Raw genomic sequence first — 18,245 nt, 5'->3', positions numbered from 1 at the left:
GAGAGAGAGAGAGAGAGAGAGAGAGAGAGAGAGAGAGAGAGTGTGTGTGTGTGTGTGTGTGTATCTCCCCAGGATGGAGGAAACATAAAATAACATCAAGATCATACCACGGTGAATACATACATATGTAGCTAGAGATGGGTCGGTACAGATTAAAGACAGAGGTTAATAGATGTAGATGATGATGATGATAATGATGAAGATGAAGATGATGATGATGTTGATGATAATGATGAAGATAAAGATGATAGATAGGTAGATAGATAGATAGATAGATAGATAGATAGATAGATAGATAGATAGATAGATAGATAGATAGACAGCCATACATATGGCTCTAATGCAGTGCCTTTTTACCTGGCCAGACAAAAGGCATTTGAAAGAATTTTTCAGAACCTGAAGCTGACCTGTGGGCCGGTCTCTTTCTATCATTTTAGAGAAAGAAGGCGCATGTCAAATATTTCAGGAACTTGTGCTCCTTAGCCAGACTGGCAGAACTCTCAGGTCCAGTCTTTGCTGTGTGCTGGTCACTAGTCTGTAATTTCCATGGTGGGCTAGAAAGAGTCAGTGTGAAGAGACATCTTCAGCCCTGGATCAGTGGTCTAATAAACCAGCACACACTGATGAACGCCAGCAGCTCCTGTGCTACCCAGGAGTTCCTATGCTGTGGACCTCACACACAATGCAGCCTGCTGGGAGTCTCTGCTGGGAGTCTGTGCTTCAGCCAGAACACACACACTGGGATCCAGCTTCTGCTTGGAAACACTCCTGCTCCTTCATGTCTAGTGGTCACCTCCAGGAACTGGAAATGTGTCCTCCAACCCCTCATCTACCCTCAGCTAACTCACACCACGATTCAAATGTTGCATCTTAAATGAAACTCCTGCCTCTGCAGGCTCTGGCCTTAGTGGCAACACTCCATCCTGTGGAATCGAAAGACTCCGAAGCTCCACCATCTTCTGGGACTGAAGAGCTGCAAAGGGGCTTCCTGAATGGCTGAGCTCCAAACAGCTCAAACGTTGAATCAGTGAATACTTTCCGGCCAATTAGACCAGACTCTAGAACGCTGGTGCCTGAAAAGCTGAACATGGCGGAGTCTGAACCATTGTTTCATAGCTGAGAAACGCCCGCCCCCCAAGAAGACTAAATTTGCTCAAGGTCATCCAAGCTCTTTGTAATGTTTGAAAGAAAGAGAGGACCATCTGGGTCTTCTGCCATCTAGTCCAGTCCTTGCTCTATGGAGCCCTTTTCTCTGCTGTGACTGTTTATCTTCACAGATCCAAAGCCAAGCCTTACAGTATGACTGCCCTTCCGCACAGGCCTGGGATCGGTGGAGTCTCTTCTCTCCCTCTCCCTTTCTTTCTCTGTGTTTCCATCTCTTTCCCTTCCCTCTACCTCTGTCCCTCTCCTTTCTTTTCCTCTAGGCTTTAGCTGAAATGAGGAGGCACACCAAGGTAGAAAGACTGAGCTCAGTGACCGCAGGGTGGGGCCAACCCAAGGAAATATAAGCTAGGCCATCCCCGACCCTATATTCTTTTAGGGAGCAGTGGTAAACCACAGACTCTTAGTCTGAAGGATAGAGCATCCACTTTAATAAAAGAGATTTGTTAAAGGAAAAACCAGGAGGTTATTTGAGAAGAAAGTTATGGCCTGCTATGTCTAAAGATTTAGGCAGAGCCATCTCCCTCCCCACCCTCTCTTTTCCCTCCGTCCCCACAGCCCTTCCTCCCCTCCTCAACTTCTAAAGATCTAGTAAAAACTGCCACAGCCACTAGGACCCCAGAGACCTGGCTGAATGTGTGAAGGAAGAAGGCAGTGCAGGGTAATAGGTCTGGAAGCTGGATTCTCACGGCACAGGACAGTATTTCACTGCCCCAAGGGGAAAGGAGGGAGCCTAAAAATACCATGGAGGGGATTATAATATTTTAACAGGGTTTATGTGCGCCATATGCACACTAACCCCTGGAAGATGGATTGTGCATTTTGACAAATCTATATTTAACATGGGTTGATAATATACAGCACAAGTTCCCTGGTAGAAAAAAAAATCCATACTTATAGAAAATCTGAGTCTAGTAATTACAATAGACATTTAAAGACAGTGCTTATTGTGAGCTGTGAACAGAAAGTGAGTCTCATTAGGCAGAAAGAGAAAATAGTTTGAGTGGAGGAGGCTAAGGAGCCACCTCAGAAAGAAGCAACAGAGAAGGAGATCCAGGGAACCAACTCCCACCACCTACTCTGGGCCACACGAACTTCCCCTTGAGCATCCAGCATGCATTCCTGCATCAAATATTTATTAAGCACCTATGGTGTTCCAAGCACTCTGCTTGCTCCAGGACACAAGCAATTATTCCATTCAGAGAATCCACGTGGAGCAAAATAGCTCCAGATGTATACAGCAGCCAAGGCTGTCGTTTTAGATACAGCGACTAAGGGATGGGAGCAGAGGCCCGTGAAGCGGGTAGGCTGCTGGTGGGGAGGGGAGGAGATGCAGTCAGCTTGGGAAAGTGACACAAGCTGAGAAAGGACTGCAGAGGATTGCTCTTTGCAGAGAAGAGAGAAACAGTGCTGCAGGCTAGAAGGGAACCAGAGAAAGCAGAGTCCCTAGAGAAAACCGCTGGACTGGAGATACAGAGTGACAACCAGGATGGCCAATCAGGGAGTGAGGAGACTGAGCAAGGCTGGAAAGGTCAACAGGGCAGTTTTCAGACTCTGTGTCCTGCTCAGCCATCAGGAACTTTTCCAGTGTGCAGTGGGAATCTCAGGACCAGAAGGAAGTGACACGATGGACTTTGTTTCATTTGGGTTTGTTGAGTTGATAAGCTTCCTTTAGTTTCAGAGAGAAAATGGATTCCACTGCTAAAAAAATATACATCATGCTGCCTCTCATATAACCCAGATGATTTAAAACTGTCTGCACATGTATGTGTGTATTTAGATGTGTGCTTGTGTGTACATGTCTGTGTGTGTATGTGGTGTGTGTGTCCATGTGCACACGCTAGCAGAAGGGAGGCCATGCAGGGAAGGAAGGAATCTAATGAGAAGAGGGAGGGCAATAGGAAGAAGAAAGATTGTTACATCATGCTTTCTCTGTCAAGGAATCTAGTTTCGAAATGTGCACATGAGGGGTGTTTACTGAGAGTAAGGGGACCAGTGGGAAGAGCAGGTGAGGACGAGAGAGCAGTGAGGTGGGAGGTGAGCAAAGAACGCACACCCATGAAAATGCCATAGCGATTTCTCAGAAAATTGGGAAACAACCTTCCTGAAAAAAAAAAAAAAAAAAAAAAACCTCTGAGATTCCATCTTACACCTGTAAGAATGGCCAAGATCAAAAACACTGATGACAACTTACGCTCCAGAGGTTTGGGGGGAAAAAGAACACTTCTGCATTGCTGGTGGGAATGCAAGCTGGTACAGCCCCTTTGGATGTCAGTGTGGCAATTTCTCAGAAAATTAGGAAACAACCTTCCTCAAGACCCAGTAATACCACTTTTGGGTATATACCCAAAGGATGCTCAATGGTGCCACAAGGACATGTGCTCAACTATGTTCACAGCAGCTTTGTTTGTCATAGCCAGAACCTGGATACAACCTAAATGCCCCTGTACTGAAGAATGGATAAGGAAAATGTGGTACATTTATACAATGGAGTACTACACAAAAGAAAAAAAATAATAACATCTTGAATTTTGCAGGAAAATGGATGGAACTAGAAAACATTATTTTGAGTGAGGTGACCCAGACACAGAAAGACAATTATCACACGTACTCACTCATAGGTGGTTTTAAGCATAAAGCAAAGAAAGCCAGCCTACAAACCACAATCCCAGAGAACTTAGACAACAATGATGACACTAAGAAACACTTACATAGATCTCATCAACATGGGAAGTAGAAAAAGACAAGATCTGAGTAAATTGGGAGCATGTGGATCTTGGGGGAGGGTTGAAAGTGGGAAGGGAGAGACAGGGAGAGGAGCAGAGAAAAATGTATAGCTCAATAAAAAACAATTTAAAAAAAGAAAATGCCATTGTACTGAAAGCTATTCTTTTCTACACTAAAAATTTAATTAGAAAAAAAATTCTGAGAGTAATTATAGAATATCCAAAAAGCTTCAACCATTTCCCCAAAATTATAGGACATGTGAATAATGGATAGTAATTTAAAATATCAAATAGGCCATGATTATCACTGTCAGCTCTCGGGACAGCCGTGGAGCAGGTGAGAGTAGACATTTCATGATGTTCAGTCTAGAGGCAGATCTGTCAGTCCGTGGGCAAGCTGTCAAAGTGTTGAGAAAGCCTGGGAGGAGTTGGAGTTTGGGTGTCAGGGGTGGAGATAACTGAAATACAGTGTAATCATGTGTGAAATTCTCAAGGAATAAATGAAACATATTGACACTAATAATAATTCTCTAGGAATATTTTTGAAGACTCAATATGTTAATGTACACTGAAAGTCTGGGTGTCCCCTAGTTGAAGCAAAGACTGTGAACTCTATTAGACAGAAAAGTGAAGAGTCCAGACTGACTGAGGGGCAGCTCAATCCCAGGCCCTTGGGCTTGTCCCCATCACATCTAAGCAGCAATGTAACCACCCACAAACCAGCATTGGGAACTGCTTGGGTCCTACGGAATGGATCCTGTGGGGATATTTACCCGGCTAAGCTGTTGTTGTGGCTGATAGTCTGAAAAGGCTGGAAATCTCCTAGCAAGATTTCAACGTGAACATCAGCAGACTTGCACTGAGAGGAAAGGCAAGGCGGAGAAGATCAATACTTGGGTTCCTAAACCCACGTCAGCAGCAACAGTAGGCTGCCACCCTTCCTAGAGCAGTTTTTTTTTTTAATTTATTTATTTATTTAGGATTTCTGCCTCCTCCCTGCCACCGCCTCCCATTTCCCTCCCCCTCCCCCGACCAAGTCCCTCTCCCTCATCAGCTTGAAGAGGTGAATCCAAAGACAAACATATAGGCATCCTCCTGAATATTAACCTTCATCAGGCGATGAAAGGAGACAGAGACCCACATTGGAGCACCGGACAGAAATCTCAAGGTCCAAATCAGGAGCAGAAGGAGGGGGAGCACGAGCAAGGAACTCAGGACCACGAGGGGTGCACCCACACACTGAGACAATGGGGATGATCTTTCGGGAATTCACCTAGAGCAGTTTTTAAGCTTCGCCGTAAAGTCGTGGCTAAAGAAACGGCATGGTGACCACACAGGCAGCATATTTACCCACCTTGTTTTTGACCTAGAACATGAGCATGCCTGTTAACTGTGTGTGTGCCTGTGTTTGTCAGCGCGCACACATGGAAGTCTGAAGACAGTCTCACAAGCTCACCTTTCTTTCTATCTTACTTGAGACATGTTTTCTCTATTGTTTGCCAGTGTATACAGACTAGCTGCCCCAAGAAATTCCAGACACTCTCCTGCCTCCAGCTCCCATCCAACCATAAAGCAGTAAGATTACAGGCACACATACTACTGTGCCCAGCCTTCCACATTGCAGGGATTCAAACTCCCGCCTTCCTCCCCACTCTCATGATCAACATTTTACTCACTCAGCCATCTCCCCAGCACAAAATCGCTTTCAACCATCAGTTTCAATCTGCCCTCTGCAACGTGACCCTGTCATTCTTTTCCTAACACAGTTCTTGTGGTGACAAAAAGAGCTGGTTATGTAGATGCGGTTTCTGTGTGGTTACTATAATCAATAATCACGATACCACTGATCTATAACAGGCGTCTGATAAACATTGGCTGTGGGCAGATGGAGGAGGGTTTGCACAAGTGAAAGTGTGCATAGAATGGAAAGACGGGAGGATCAATGGACTGGTGACCAGATTGGCATTTGAAGGCACGGGTGGATGGCTGATTGGTAGGGTGGACAGCTAGACAGCAGATGGCAAGGGATGATGGGCTAAATGGATTATTTGAGCCATCTGACCATTGGTCTACAGCACCTTCTATTCATTAATTGGGGGGTGGTACTCATGTATATACATGTATGTATGCAAGTGTGTGGACCCATGTGCACACGTTCAGAAGGGAGGCTTTTGGGTGTCACCCTTTGCTGCTCTCTGCCTTTATTCCCTTCCTACAAAGGCCTCTCAGTGAACATAGAGATTACTAGTTTTGGCTTGACTGGTAGCCAGTGAGACCCAAGGATTTTCATGTCTCCCCACCTGGGGTTACAGGTATTTGAAATTATACCCGGCGGTTTCCACCAGTGCTGGGATCTGAACTCAGGTCTTCATGCTGTGCAGCAAGCGCTCTTATCCAGTGAGAGGCTCCTCAGCCCCTACTAACCTTTCTTATCTTTTTTTCCAGTCTGTTCCCAGTTCTCCAAAGGAGTCTATGCCATCTTCGGGTTTTACGAACGAAGGACTGTAAACATGCTGACCTCCTTCTGTGGGGCCCTCCACGTGTGCTTCATTACTCCAAGCTTTCCCGTTGACACATCCAATCAGTTCGTCCTCCAGCTGCGCCCGGAACTCCAGGAAGCTCTCATCAGCATCATCGACCATTACAAGTGGCAGACCTTTGTCTACATTTATGATGCTGACCGGGGTAAGCCAAAGGTTAAGGAAAGGACATTGTTGAGGGATGGAGAAAAATCACCAGCAGGAAGAGTGATGCCCCTCTGTCTCCTTAGAGCACATGGGGAAGCAAGCCAGGTGCTTAATTTGTGTGCAATGGTTTCTTGATGGCCAATATTTAACTCAGAGCATAAAAATATATCCTCTGAGAGAGATATCTGACCCATCAAGCCATTCTACCATTCACAAGCTCTCATATCTCTGAAAGCCAGGGTCTTCAGCAAAGTGGATCACAGCTCACAGTGTGGTTAACAGAGCATAAAACAGACCGAGATCTGAATCCTAGGCTCTCTCCTCACCAGCCCTGTGACTCTTGGCAAGTTCTTGATGCATCAGAGTCACCACTTGCATAGTGGGTCAAATTCTCCATGCCTTCATTCCTTCATGTCCGGAATGAAAATGAATTGTTACTACTCAAGAATGTATTATGAAGATTTAATGAGCTAATGACTGAAACATGTTCATTGCCTATAATGTAGCAAATACTACCCTCAATATGTTATCCCCTGTCAACAATATCATCTTCCCCATCAACAGCAGCAGCACCATCATCACCATTACTGTCACCACTCTCACCATCATCATCACTATCATCCCATCATCATCACCACTACTGCCACGAACATGAATCATCATCATCATCACTTTGACCAATCCCACAATCATCATCACCACCATCATCTTGATCAGCATCACTGTAATCACATCATCATCACCACCACCGCCACGATCATGAGCATCATCATCACTTTGACCAATCCCACCATCCCACCACCATCATCTTGATCAGTGTCACTGTCATCACATCATTACCATCACCATCATCATCATCATCATCGTTGCTACCATCACCATCACCACTATCATCATGTGATAGCAACACCCTCACTCCAAACATCATCATCACCACTCTCAGCCATCATTGCTGCCATCACCATCATCATCCCCTAGAGCTTTTTTAATCCTGCTCTCTTTGAATTCTGCCATCACATTTCCCAATTGGTTCCCATACATTTTACTCTGTGTAGCTTCTTTATGCTGGGGTGCATTTATCTATCATATCTACCTATATGGTACTTGGCGTCTTTTGCATTACATCCTATTTTCTCTGCTCCCTCATCCTCTAACTAGGAACTCTTCTCCTGACCCCTACAGTGTGTGCTTGCCCTTCCCTGCCTCCCTCTTAGGCGTGGTCTCATCCTGTAAGAACACTGTCATTGCTAGTGTAAAAAGATAAATGGCCTGGAACTTGAAACCTAGAGGCAGGGTAGCACTTTCCTGGCAGAGTTTCCCTCAGAGAAACTTAGAGACTTTGGATAGGAGGGTGGCTGATTAAAATGGCTTTATAGGCAGAGGAGAAGGTGCTGTTCAGAAAGGTAGATGCAGAAGGGAAGAACAAAAGCATCCATTTCTTTCTGTTTTCTTTGATCTTTTCTTGTCTCTCCCTATTTTGATGATTTCCCTTCTCTGACATCATCCACTGTTTGGATCATCTGCCAATGGTCCCTTTTAGGACAACCTTGTGACGTAATAAAGGCTTAAATCAGAAGTGGCAACGCTAGAAAAACATAAGGTAGCCCCTAAAAGGAATTTCTTGGGTTTACAAAAGAACCCACACTATGCAAAAGGCTGTGTCCATCTCAAAACCCAGACCGTGAGTTGTGCCATTTTCTGGTTGTGTAATCATGGAATGATGAAATTTGGTGTCCACGTCTTCAAAACAGCGATCAGAGTAAGACTGACCCCCTAGAGCCTCGTTAACTGAAAGAGGAAAGCCAGAAAAACAGCGCCAAACGCTCAGTGAGGGCTCAGCAAACGTGAGGCTCACTCACACAACACAACTTACGCTGAAAATGATACAAAGTGGAAAATCAGATCAGAATCAATTTGGAGATGCTTCCTGGGGCCTGATGCCATATTGGTCACCATAGAAAGGATTAACAGTATCACTAGGAGTTAGACTTGGAATGCATACGAAAGATTAATTTGCAATATGACAGGAAAATAGCCGTCTATGGCAAGCACAATACCGACCTACTTCCACCACCCCCTGACCCATTCCTTGTCCCTGGAGCTGGAAAGCCTGTGAATGCTGTGGCCAAAGGGGAGCTAAGGTTACAGATGCAGCAGGGCTGCTCATTAGCTAACCTTGGACAGTGACAGTGGGAGCCAGAAGACTTGGTGTCAGATTGAATGAGGAAGCCTGGGCCATTGTTGCTGGCTTTGAAGATGAAAAGGGCCACGTGCTAAAGTATATGAGCAGAGAGAGCAGACAAACGTGAGCTAGGGAGACAAAAGAACGGACTCTCTCCCCGAGCACTGACAGAGTAACGAGCTCTGCCAACAACACCGCCCCGGCTCCCTGAAATGTAAGCTGTACATTGTCACTGAGACACGACACCAAGTTTATGGTCCTTCGCTGCACAAAAGCAAACAAATGCACCACGGAGTCTGGGAGCAGAAAGCAGTGGTGCTGAGAAACAGGCCCCTCTGCACAGTCAACCTTAATCAAAGGCGTGGGGAAAAGAGAACGCATTTACCGAACACTTACTGTGTGACGAAGTATTAGCTATTGGAGCCATAACCAAATTCCACAGATTTGTCTCAGTTATTAGCTATCTTTAGATACTAGGTTGGCCTGTTCTTTAAAAAATTACTAAATTTCCCAGTATTGGTTACTCTTCTGCTGCCATGATGAAATATCCTGAGAAAAGCATCTTAAGGAAGGAAGGGCATATTTCGGTTCAGAGTCCCAGAGGGACAAATAGTCAGTTTAGCATGCTGGGGAAGGCATGGCCCCTGGAGCAGGGAGCAGGACTTAATCCCATTGCATCTGCATATGGTAAGCAGAGAAAGAGAACCGGAAATAGGACAAAGCTGTAAAACCTGACCGCCCATTCCCAGGTTCGTACTTCCTCTACTAAGGCTCCACCTTCCTAAGATTCCATAACCTCCCCAAAGAGCACCACTAACTGGGGACCAAGTAAATGTTCATAAACATGAGCCTCTCTGCGATCTTCTCATTCAAAGTATCTCTGTTCCCAGATAATAACAGATATTATTTAGGAAACCCTTAAGGTATCAGAGCAGCCCGCACCCAACACGCCTGTCTCATCTTCCTCAGAGCACTGGGAGGCAGGCACTATTTATGCCACCTCTTTACCTTCAAAGAAATCAAAGTTAAGACAGGCAAACAAGCTGGTCGAAGTCATTTAGCATATATTTTGGATCTGAACCTTTTGTGGGGTTTTTAATCAAAAAATTCTTTTTATTGTCTGACCTGCCCTGTAAACAGAATAGCAAAAAAGGACCGGAAGCTTGCCTCTGCGGCATTCGGACCCACGGAGAACAGGAACTGAGCTTGTTACAGGAAGGGTGGGGGACAGCAGGGGCCACTGAGGGAAGTGGATGCAAACAGCAGAGACTGCAGAGAGAAAGTGGGCATAGAAGGTGGATGCAGACAGGTAGCTAAATGTGCCTGGTGGAAGGAGGGGTGGGCTGCATCAAGAGCAGGCAGCAGAGGATGTCACATGTGAATGCTGAACCTGCTATGTCTCTGTCCGCCCCTCCGCTACAGGCCTGTCAGTCCTGCAGAGAGTCTTGGATACAGCTGCAGAGAAAAACTGGCAGGTGACGGCTGTCAACATTCTGACAACCACCGAAGAAGGCTACCGGATGCTCTTTCAGGACCTGGAGAAGAAAAAGGAGAGGCTGGTGGTGGTGGACTGTGAATCCGAACGCCTCAACGCCATCCTGGGCCAGGTACTCAAGGCAACAAGGGGCATAGAGCAGGCACTGGAGATAATTCGGGAGAAGATGCGTGTACTTCTGATGTGGGTGTTAGGGAGAGGGGGGTCTAAGGAGGACTCTCAACGAGGTGAAACTTGACGCCTTCCATTTTACATTCTATGAGTCCTAAACTTTTAATCTGACACTTGATGAAGTAACAAAGCCATGGGAGCCTTGATAAGACACTCCAAGCTGTCCTCACACTGGCTGACCAGAAACTTACTTCTTAGGCTCCTCTTTATTGTTAAAATTAAATTACATTGTCTCTTAGAGCTTACAGAGTCCAGGCAGCAGACAGAGTCCTGTGTTCATGCTGGGCTGTGTCACTCACAGAACCAGTATTGGGTATCACATGACTTTGGCCCAATGACCTGTTTTAGGGGCCACCTCCCTTTTCACTCCTTCCTTGAGCAGTTCCTGCCTCCGAGAGCAGGAAGGGTGGCATATCCTATGAACAGGTTCTGTAACTTCAACAGCTTCAGCTAGCAGGCTCTAAACTGTATTTGCTATGGTGTCAGCATCAAAGAAAGTTTGGCAGCTGAGCCGGCTGCGCCACTATATAGATCACTGTCTTTTTGAGCTGCATTTGTGTATTCAGATGAACTAGCAAGGAGGAGGCGTGCAGTCATGTTTGAACAGTACCATATAATGAGAGATGGGCTTTTAAGCTACTTGACAATATGACAAGGCTGGTTAATGGCCCTCAAGACCCTGGACCCCCTCATGAGGAGCCTCAACTCCAGATCAGCGATGGCTGTGACACAGGACAGGGAAGACCTTGGAAGCCATGGGCTCTTTCCAGCATCAACTATGTGTGTTCTGCGGTGTCAAGTGTGGCTTTGGGGTTTGCTCTTGAAGAGAAATGAGAATAAAATTGTTTCTATGGTGATAGAAGTCCTCTGGGCTGTAGTCGGGTACTGAGGGCTAGCATCTGGGGTGACGGTGAGGACAGTAAAGGGCAATAGGTAAAGGCAGAGATTCTGGAAGCAAACCAGATGAGGGGTCAGCTTCCATGTTGAGTGGTGGCTAGCTTCATGACCTTGGACCGGGCTGATAATCTATTTCCACCTCACATCCCCACTCTGCACAGCAAAAATAACAATAACTTCCTCTTGATGGCTTTTACGAGGACTAGAAGGACCAGGATGTGGAACATCCTTAGAAAGGAGTCTGTTCCTAAGACGTGGTGTGTGGAATGCTGCCTATTGCTGCAATTCATAGTGCCAGCTGTACCAGCTTCATGAGTCATTTCCCTTTTAGACCATAAACAAATTTATCTGCTACAAACCTGGGGTAGGGGACAGGGATGAGCTGAGATGGGAAACAGATAGAATGAATGGCTTCAAGGTGTCCTTACTAGCATGGGTGGCTTGTCCTGGATTGTGTCATGCTGCTGTTTTCTGGGTGCTCACAGCCAAGGAGAGAAGGCACTGTGGTGACTCTTTCTGTAAATAACATTCATCCTTACACGCTGTAGATCAAATAGCTCCTATCTATTTCCCTGTTACAGATGAAGAAGAGTTGCTTTGTTTTGTTAACAAACATCTCAAAGGTAACATAGAAGATCAGGAAGCCAAACCAAGCTGGATTTGAGAACATGGTCCAATGTCTTAAAAGCATAACTTGCCTCATGACTGGAGTGATAGCTCAGAGGTCCTCTTCAGGTTGTTCCTGCAGAGGATCTGAGCTCTGGTCCCAGCAACCACATGGTAATTATAACCATTTGTACTTCAGTCCCAGGAGATCCAGCTCCCTTTCTGACCTCCATAGGCACCAGGCACATGTGTGGTATATAGCCATACATGCAGGCAAAACACTCATGCATTTATTTTTTTAATACAACTTTCTGAAGTAAGGGATGCATCTCAACTAGTAAAGTGCTTGCTGCACAAGCATGAGGACCTGAGTTCAACTCTAGCACACACTTACAGAGCTGAGTGGGGTGGTAAAGATTGAGGAGCTCCAGACTGAGGAGCTGGAGATGGCTGGTTGACCTCTTGGGCTCACTGGCCAGTGAGCCTAGCTCAACTGGGGAGTACCCTAGGTCCCAGAATCCCAAAACTAACCTGGAAGGCTGCTGAGGAATGACACCAAAAGTCAGTCTCTGTCCGTACCACAAATGCAGGTGTGTATTTCTACCCCTAGGACAAAACCATAGTTTTCTGAAGCTTCCGGTTGGTTTGGGGTTTTGGTATAGCCTACTGCTCTATACCAGTGGCCATCAGGGAAGGGGTTCCAGCCTGCTACTCCTCGTGTCACATGGACTGTGACAGGTGCCATCTGAAGTGGAAATTTATCATTTAGGACTTAGCTATCCTTCAACCCTGACTACAAAGAACAATTACAAGTCAGGGAGTCCAGCAACAATCAACCACATCCGAAGTATGGAAGATAATTGTGAGTGAGAGGAAGGCCTGGTGCCAACAATCCAGGAGTTTCAGGTAGCTTGGCTCAGGCAGGAAAGGGTTGGTGTGTGGGTAACCATACCCTTGGTGGCCAGAAAGATAAGTTCATCCCCGAGGATAATGGCAGAGATGACAGCTCTGAGCTTGAGGCACAGCCTTTATCTAGATTCATCTCTCTGCTGCAATGCTCACTGAGGTCTGTGAAGTTCAGAGGTGTAATTAACCTTCCCAGCTTCATCCCACCAGCGGCGTGGTTAATGCTGAGCTGGCTTTGAAGTAAGGGAGACTGATCAGCTGTGTGGATCTCATGGATGCATTTGCATCTTCTTTTCAGCACTCTTGGGAAGACACCCCTGGGCTACAAACCAGCCACTTTAGGGTGTATGAAATGGAACATCATCATCCTTGGAGAACCAGTCTGACCCATAGACTTAGTGTACGGAAAGGAAGCAGAGGAAGAGTGACATCACTGAGCATAAGAGCATAGGGGGGAACACATTTCATGAGAGGACCAGATAAACTAGCAAACTTCTATATGAGTAGGGAACAGAGAAAAGAGCAAGCAATGATTTAATGGAATATGAAAGCAACCAAAAAATACAGGAATCAGCCCTCTCCATAATAACCTTAAATGTAAATAGCTATAACCCTCCAGTTGAATGAAGACTGGCTGATCCAAATTAAGAGAAGTAACCAACCATGTCTATAAGAAACACACTAGCAAAAGACACAGGCTGGAAGTGATGGGAAGTCTGTATACCAAGAAAATGGAAACCCTAACCAAGCAGAGGACCGTACTTACATACCATAATGCGGAGCTAAAATTTGACAGAGGAAATGAAGGTTACTGCTACGTATTACTAAATGGAACCATCCATCAAGAACATAAGCCCCAAATGTTATTGCGCACCGATTTGTAGAAAAACACTAGTGGTCAGAAATGGACGGATAGAGTCAGATAGAATAAAGCTGAGTGGCTCCAGCTCCCACTTATGAACAAGTAAATGTAAAAGGAGACGTTTTGTTTATTTCCTGGTCGCCCAGACCTGAATAATCGCACAGAAACTATAACACTGCTTGGTCAATGGCTTAGGCGTATTCCTAGTTAGTTCTTACATCTTAAATTAACCCATTTCTGTAATTCTGTGTATCACCACGAGGCTGTGGCCTACTGGTAAGGTTCCTGCCGGCAACTTTCTCCCTCAGCAGCTACATGGCATCTCCTTGATTCTGCTCTCTCTCTCTCTCTCTCTCTCTCTCTCTCTCTCTCTCTCTCTCCCCCCACATATATATATATGTTCAGATTTTCCACCTGGATTTACTCTGCTAAGCCATTGGCTGAAACAGTTTCTATATTAACCAATGATAATAAAACATTCACAGCATACAGAGGGGAATCCTACATCAAGTAGATAATTTAGTTAAAGAAAATCCAAGTTGTACTGTAGATCAAAGAAAGACATCTGTAGAACACTCCATCCAACAGCTGCAAAATACCTTTTCCTCAACAGCCCATGCAACATTTGCCAAAATCTATAACATTTTAGGCAAAAAAAGTAAGTTTTAATAAATATAATCAAAATAATTCATTGTATATATGTATTCATATAATAATGGAATAAAACTAAATGAAGAGAAAAAGAAATGACATAAACTATATAAGAACCCATAGATTGTAGAATACAATTTTGAATGACCAGTTGTTTGTTAAGGAACTCCAGAGGAAATATTTTCAAATGTTTTCTAAATCCTAGAATCAAGTGAAAATAAAGCAAAACTTATCAGAACTTTTTTGGATATAGATATATAGTTATTAGTGCCTATGCTAAAAATCAAATTGCAAATTTGTATCTTGGTATACTTCAAAGGTTTAGAAAAACAAAAATAGAGATCCTTAAAATCAGTAGGCAGAAAGTAATAATAAAGATCAGATCACAAACTGATTAAATGAAGATTAAAATAACAATATAAAAAGAAAAGAAACAAAAGTTTGGCTATTTGAAAGAAAAGAAAATGAACAAGCCCTTCCATAAACTAACCAAAAGAAATGGGTAGCACTAGAGATGAAAAGGGGTCATTACAATGGATACCAATGAAATGCAGAGGGTTTACGTTCTGAACATGTAGAAAATCTGGAAAAAATGGAATTCCTAGAAGCATATGACCTTCCCAAATTAAATCAATACAGTAAAAACAACTTCCTTAAGTCTGTATTAAGTGACTAAAATAGAACAGCAGTAATGAGTCACCCAACAAAGAAAAGTCCAAGACTGGAAGAAATCACTGCCAAGTTCTAGCAGATCTTTAAAGAAAAGCTCCTGACTATTTCATAGGCTAGAAAGGGAAGGCATTCTATAAAACACCATAGCCAGATAAGGACGTGCAGAGGAGGGGGTCAGGAGGGAGAGAGACAGAGGTAGAGACAGGAAGGACGGGGAGAGAGGGAGGAAAGCAGAGAGAGACAGAGACTAATTTCCTTGACAAAAAAGCAAAAACTTTATGGCTACCTGCACAGGATCGAGCTAAAAAGCCTATCATACGTGGATAGATGACCTTTAGGCTCCAGTCCTGAGGAGCTATCTGAGGCTGATAGTCATCAGGAAAGGGAGATGCACTCATCTCTGAGGACATGGACATTGATAGACTCCCCATGCTCCAGTGGAGGCCCCACACCGTGCACAGCTACACAGTACTACCTGGACTTCATGGGTTACAAAAATAAATCAAAAAGACATGAAGTTATGAGAGGATCATGTTGGTAGAGATATAGCAGGAGTTGAAAAGGGCAAACAAAGAGTATATATAATAATCATGTAATATTTCATTGTTTACACATATCAAATTCTCAGGAATGAAAAAAATTAAGTGTTTTCTTAAATGCTTATAAAACAAATTTAAAACCACATTTAAAAGATCAGGTACTATAATCAAGTTAGTTTCTTTCCAGGAATGCAAGTATGATTCAACAAACACAAATCAATCAATATAGCATGGAACAGGCTGAGCAGTGGCGGAGCACACTTTTAATCCCAGCACTCGGGAGGCAGATGCAGGCAGATCTCTGTGAGTTCAAGGCCAGCCTGGTCTAAAAGAGCTAGTTCCAGGATAGGTTCCAAAGCTAAAAAGAAACCCTGTCTCAGAAAATAAAAACAAACAAAAAAATAAAGCACAGAAATTACATGATCATGTCAATAGGTTCAGAAAAGCCATTGATAAAATCTGGCATGCATTCATGATAAAATCTCTGATGAAATTAGGAATAGAAATAGAATAGAAATTAGGAATAGAAATAATATACCTCAACATAATAAAGGCTTTTTGACAAACCTACAACCAATATTATACTAAGCGGCAGAAAGTGCCCACTTTCTTCATTCATATTGAATTTAGTGTTTGGAGTCTTCGAGCTATAGAGCAAGAGAAAAATAGAAAAAAATCCAAACTGGAAACAAAGAAGTCCAATTGCCTCTGTTTGCAGACAGCATGGTTCTATAGTTAAAATACTAAGGATTCTATTAGGAGGCTCTTTGATCTGATAAGAATTTTCAGCAAAGTGCAAAAGATATGAAAACATACCAAACCAGTAGCCTTCCTATACACTAATAATGTACTTGCTGAGAAATCATTTTTTAAGTCCTATTCATACTAACTTTAAAAATACCTATGTATTTTCCTTCTTCATGTTGCTATAGTAAAATAGTCTGACAAAAAGGAACTCAGGGAAGAAAGAGTTATTTTGGATTACAGTTCCGGAAGAATAGACTCCATTTTGGTGAGGAAGACAGGGGAGGCATGACAGCAGGAACAGGGAGCTGGCTGGTCACAGTAGCAGCAAGTAGGATGAGATTATATCACTTCAAAGCCTGCTCCCTGTGATATATTCCTTCCAGCAAGGCTACACCTACTGAAGGTTTCACATCCTCCAGCAAATAGTGTCATTACTTGGCATCAAAATTTTCACACACATGGGCCTATGGGGGATGATTCAAACCAAAACAGCCTTGGAATAAACCTAAGAAGGAGTTGAAAGGCCTCTGTAATTAAACCACAAAGCACTAATGAATAAGAGAATTAGACAGCAGAGATGGGGGAGGGCAGCTCTCCCCTTGTACATGGGTCAGCAGAATTATGTGAGAATGGGCATATTGCTAAAGCTCTCTGCAGTCTCCATAAAAATCCCAATGGTCACTCTTCATGTCAATAGAAATTATAACTCTGGAACTCACAAAAGACCCCAAAGAGCTAAAATAATCCTGAAGATAAAGAGCATTGCTGGAGGTATCATGGCCTGATCTCAAATTCTATCATAGGGCCATAGTGACAAAACCTGCATGGTACTGGCATAAAAACAACATGACAACCAATGCAGTGAAGTAGAGGGTCTAAAGATAGACCCACATCACCTAAAGCATAGTGCCAGAAGCACACAGTAGAGCAAGGGCAACCTCGTTGGCTGGTAGTGCTGAGAAAACCAGATTTCTTCAAGTAGAAAATGAACGTAGATCCTTCTCTGTCTTTTTCACTAGTAAAAAATAAAATCAAAATAGATCAAAGACTTTCATTTAAGATCCCAAACTCTGAATCTGCTAGGGGAAAATGTCTGTTAGACATTGCCCGAGGATGCTGTGAAGAACCCCAGTAGGTCAGGACGTGACAAATGAGATTACATACAATTAAAAATATCCTGGACTTCAAAAGAAGCGATCTGTAGAGTGGAGAAAGAGCCCACAGAACAAGGGAATGAAACTGTTCCCTATTCATCTGCAAGAAGATTAAAATCTAGAACTCATAAGGAACACAAAAGGCTAAATACTGAAAAACAAAAGCAAATCATCCAATCAACAAATGGGCAGATGAACTCAGCAGCCTGTTCTCAAAAGAAGTATAAATAATCAAGACATGGGGGAAAATCTGTTCCTCGCTCTTAGCCATGAGGGAAGTACAAATCAAACTCACACTGAGTTTCTGCTCACTCCAGTCAGAATGGCTAAGCTTGTGCTGGTGAGATGGTGGCTAGGCAGGCACAGAGATGGCGGCTCAATAGGCACAGATCCATGGAGTGAAGCCCGCAAGCCGGAACTTGAGTCTTGGAACCTACGTGATGGAAAGGGACGACTGATTCCTGCAAGTTGGCCTCTGACCACCACATACGCTCACATATGCACAGATACATAAAAATAAATAAATCGACAAATAAAATATTCTTTCTTTAAAAAAATAAAAATTATTTTAAATTTAAATTTTAAAAATTCTTTTTCTTTAAAAAATAAAATAGCTAAGGTCAAGAAAACAGTGCTAGGTGCCATGGTTCATGCCTTTAAGTTCCAGCATTCAGGAGGCAGAGGCAGGCAATGGTCTGTAAGTTTGAGACCAGTCTGGTACAGGTAGTGAGTCTCAGGCCAGCCAGAGCTACACTAGGAAACCCTGTCTTGGAGAAAGAAGGAAGGAAG

General features: G+C 43.8%; 1 protein-coding gene across 2 annotated transcripts in view; it reads left to right on the top strand.

Annotated features, from left to right (window-relative positions):
• Gria1 (glutamate ionotropic receptor AMPA type subunit 1) overlaps positions 1-18,245 on the top strand; it is a 326,032-nt gene that overhangs the window by 176,801 nt on the left and 130,986 nt on the right. For both annotated transcript variants that reach the window (XM_005350036.3, XM_005350035.2), the window contains exons 3-4: positions 6,333-6,572; positions 10,179-10,363. In XM_005350036.3, the coding sequence (XP_005350093.1) occupies positions 6,333-6,572; positions 10,179-10,363 (425 nt within the window). The remainder of the gene's footprint in view (positions 1-6,332; positions 6,573-10,178; positions 10,364-18,245) is intronic.

This window comes from Microtus ochrogaster, chromosome 7 (genome assembly GCF_000317375.1).
Source record: "Microtus ochrogaster isolate Prairie Vole_2 chromosome 7, MicOch1.0, whole genome shotgun sequence".
NCBI classification, from domain to species: Eukaryota; Metazoa; Chordata; class Mammalia; order Rodentia; family Cricetidae; genus Microtus; species Microtus ochrogaster.
This window is presented reverse-complemented; position numbering and strand designations above follow the sequence as displayed.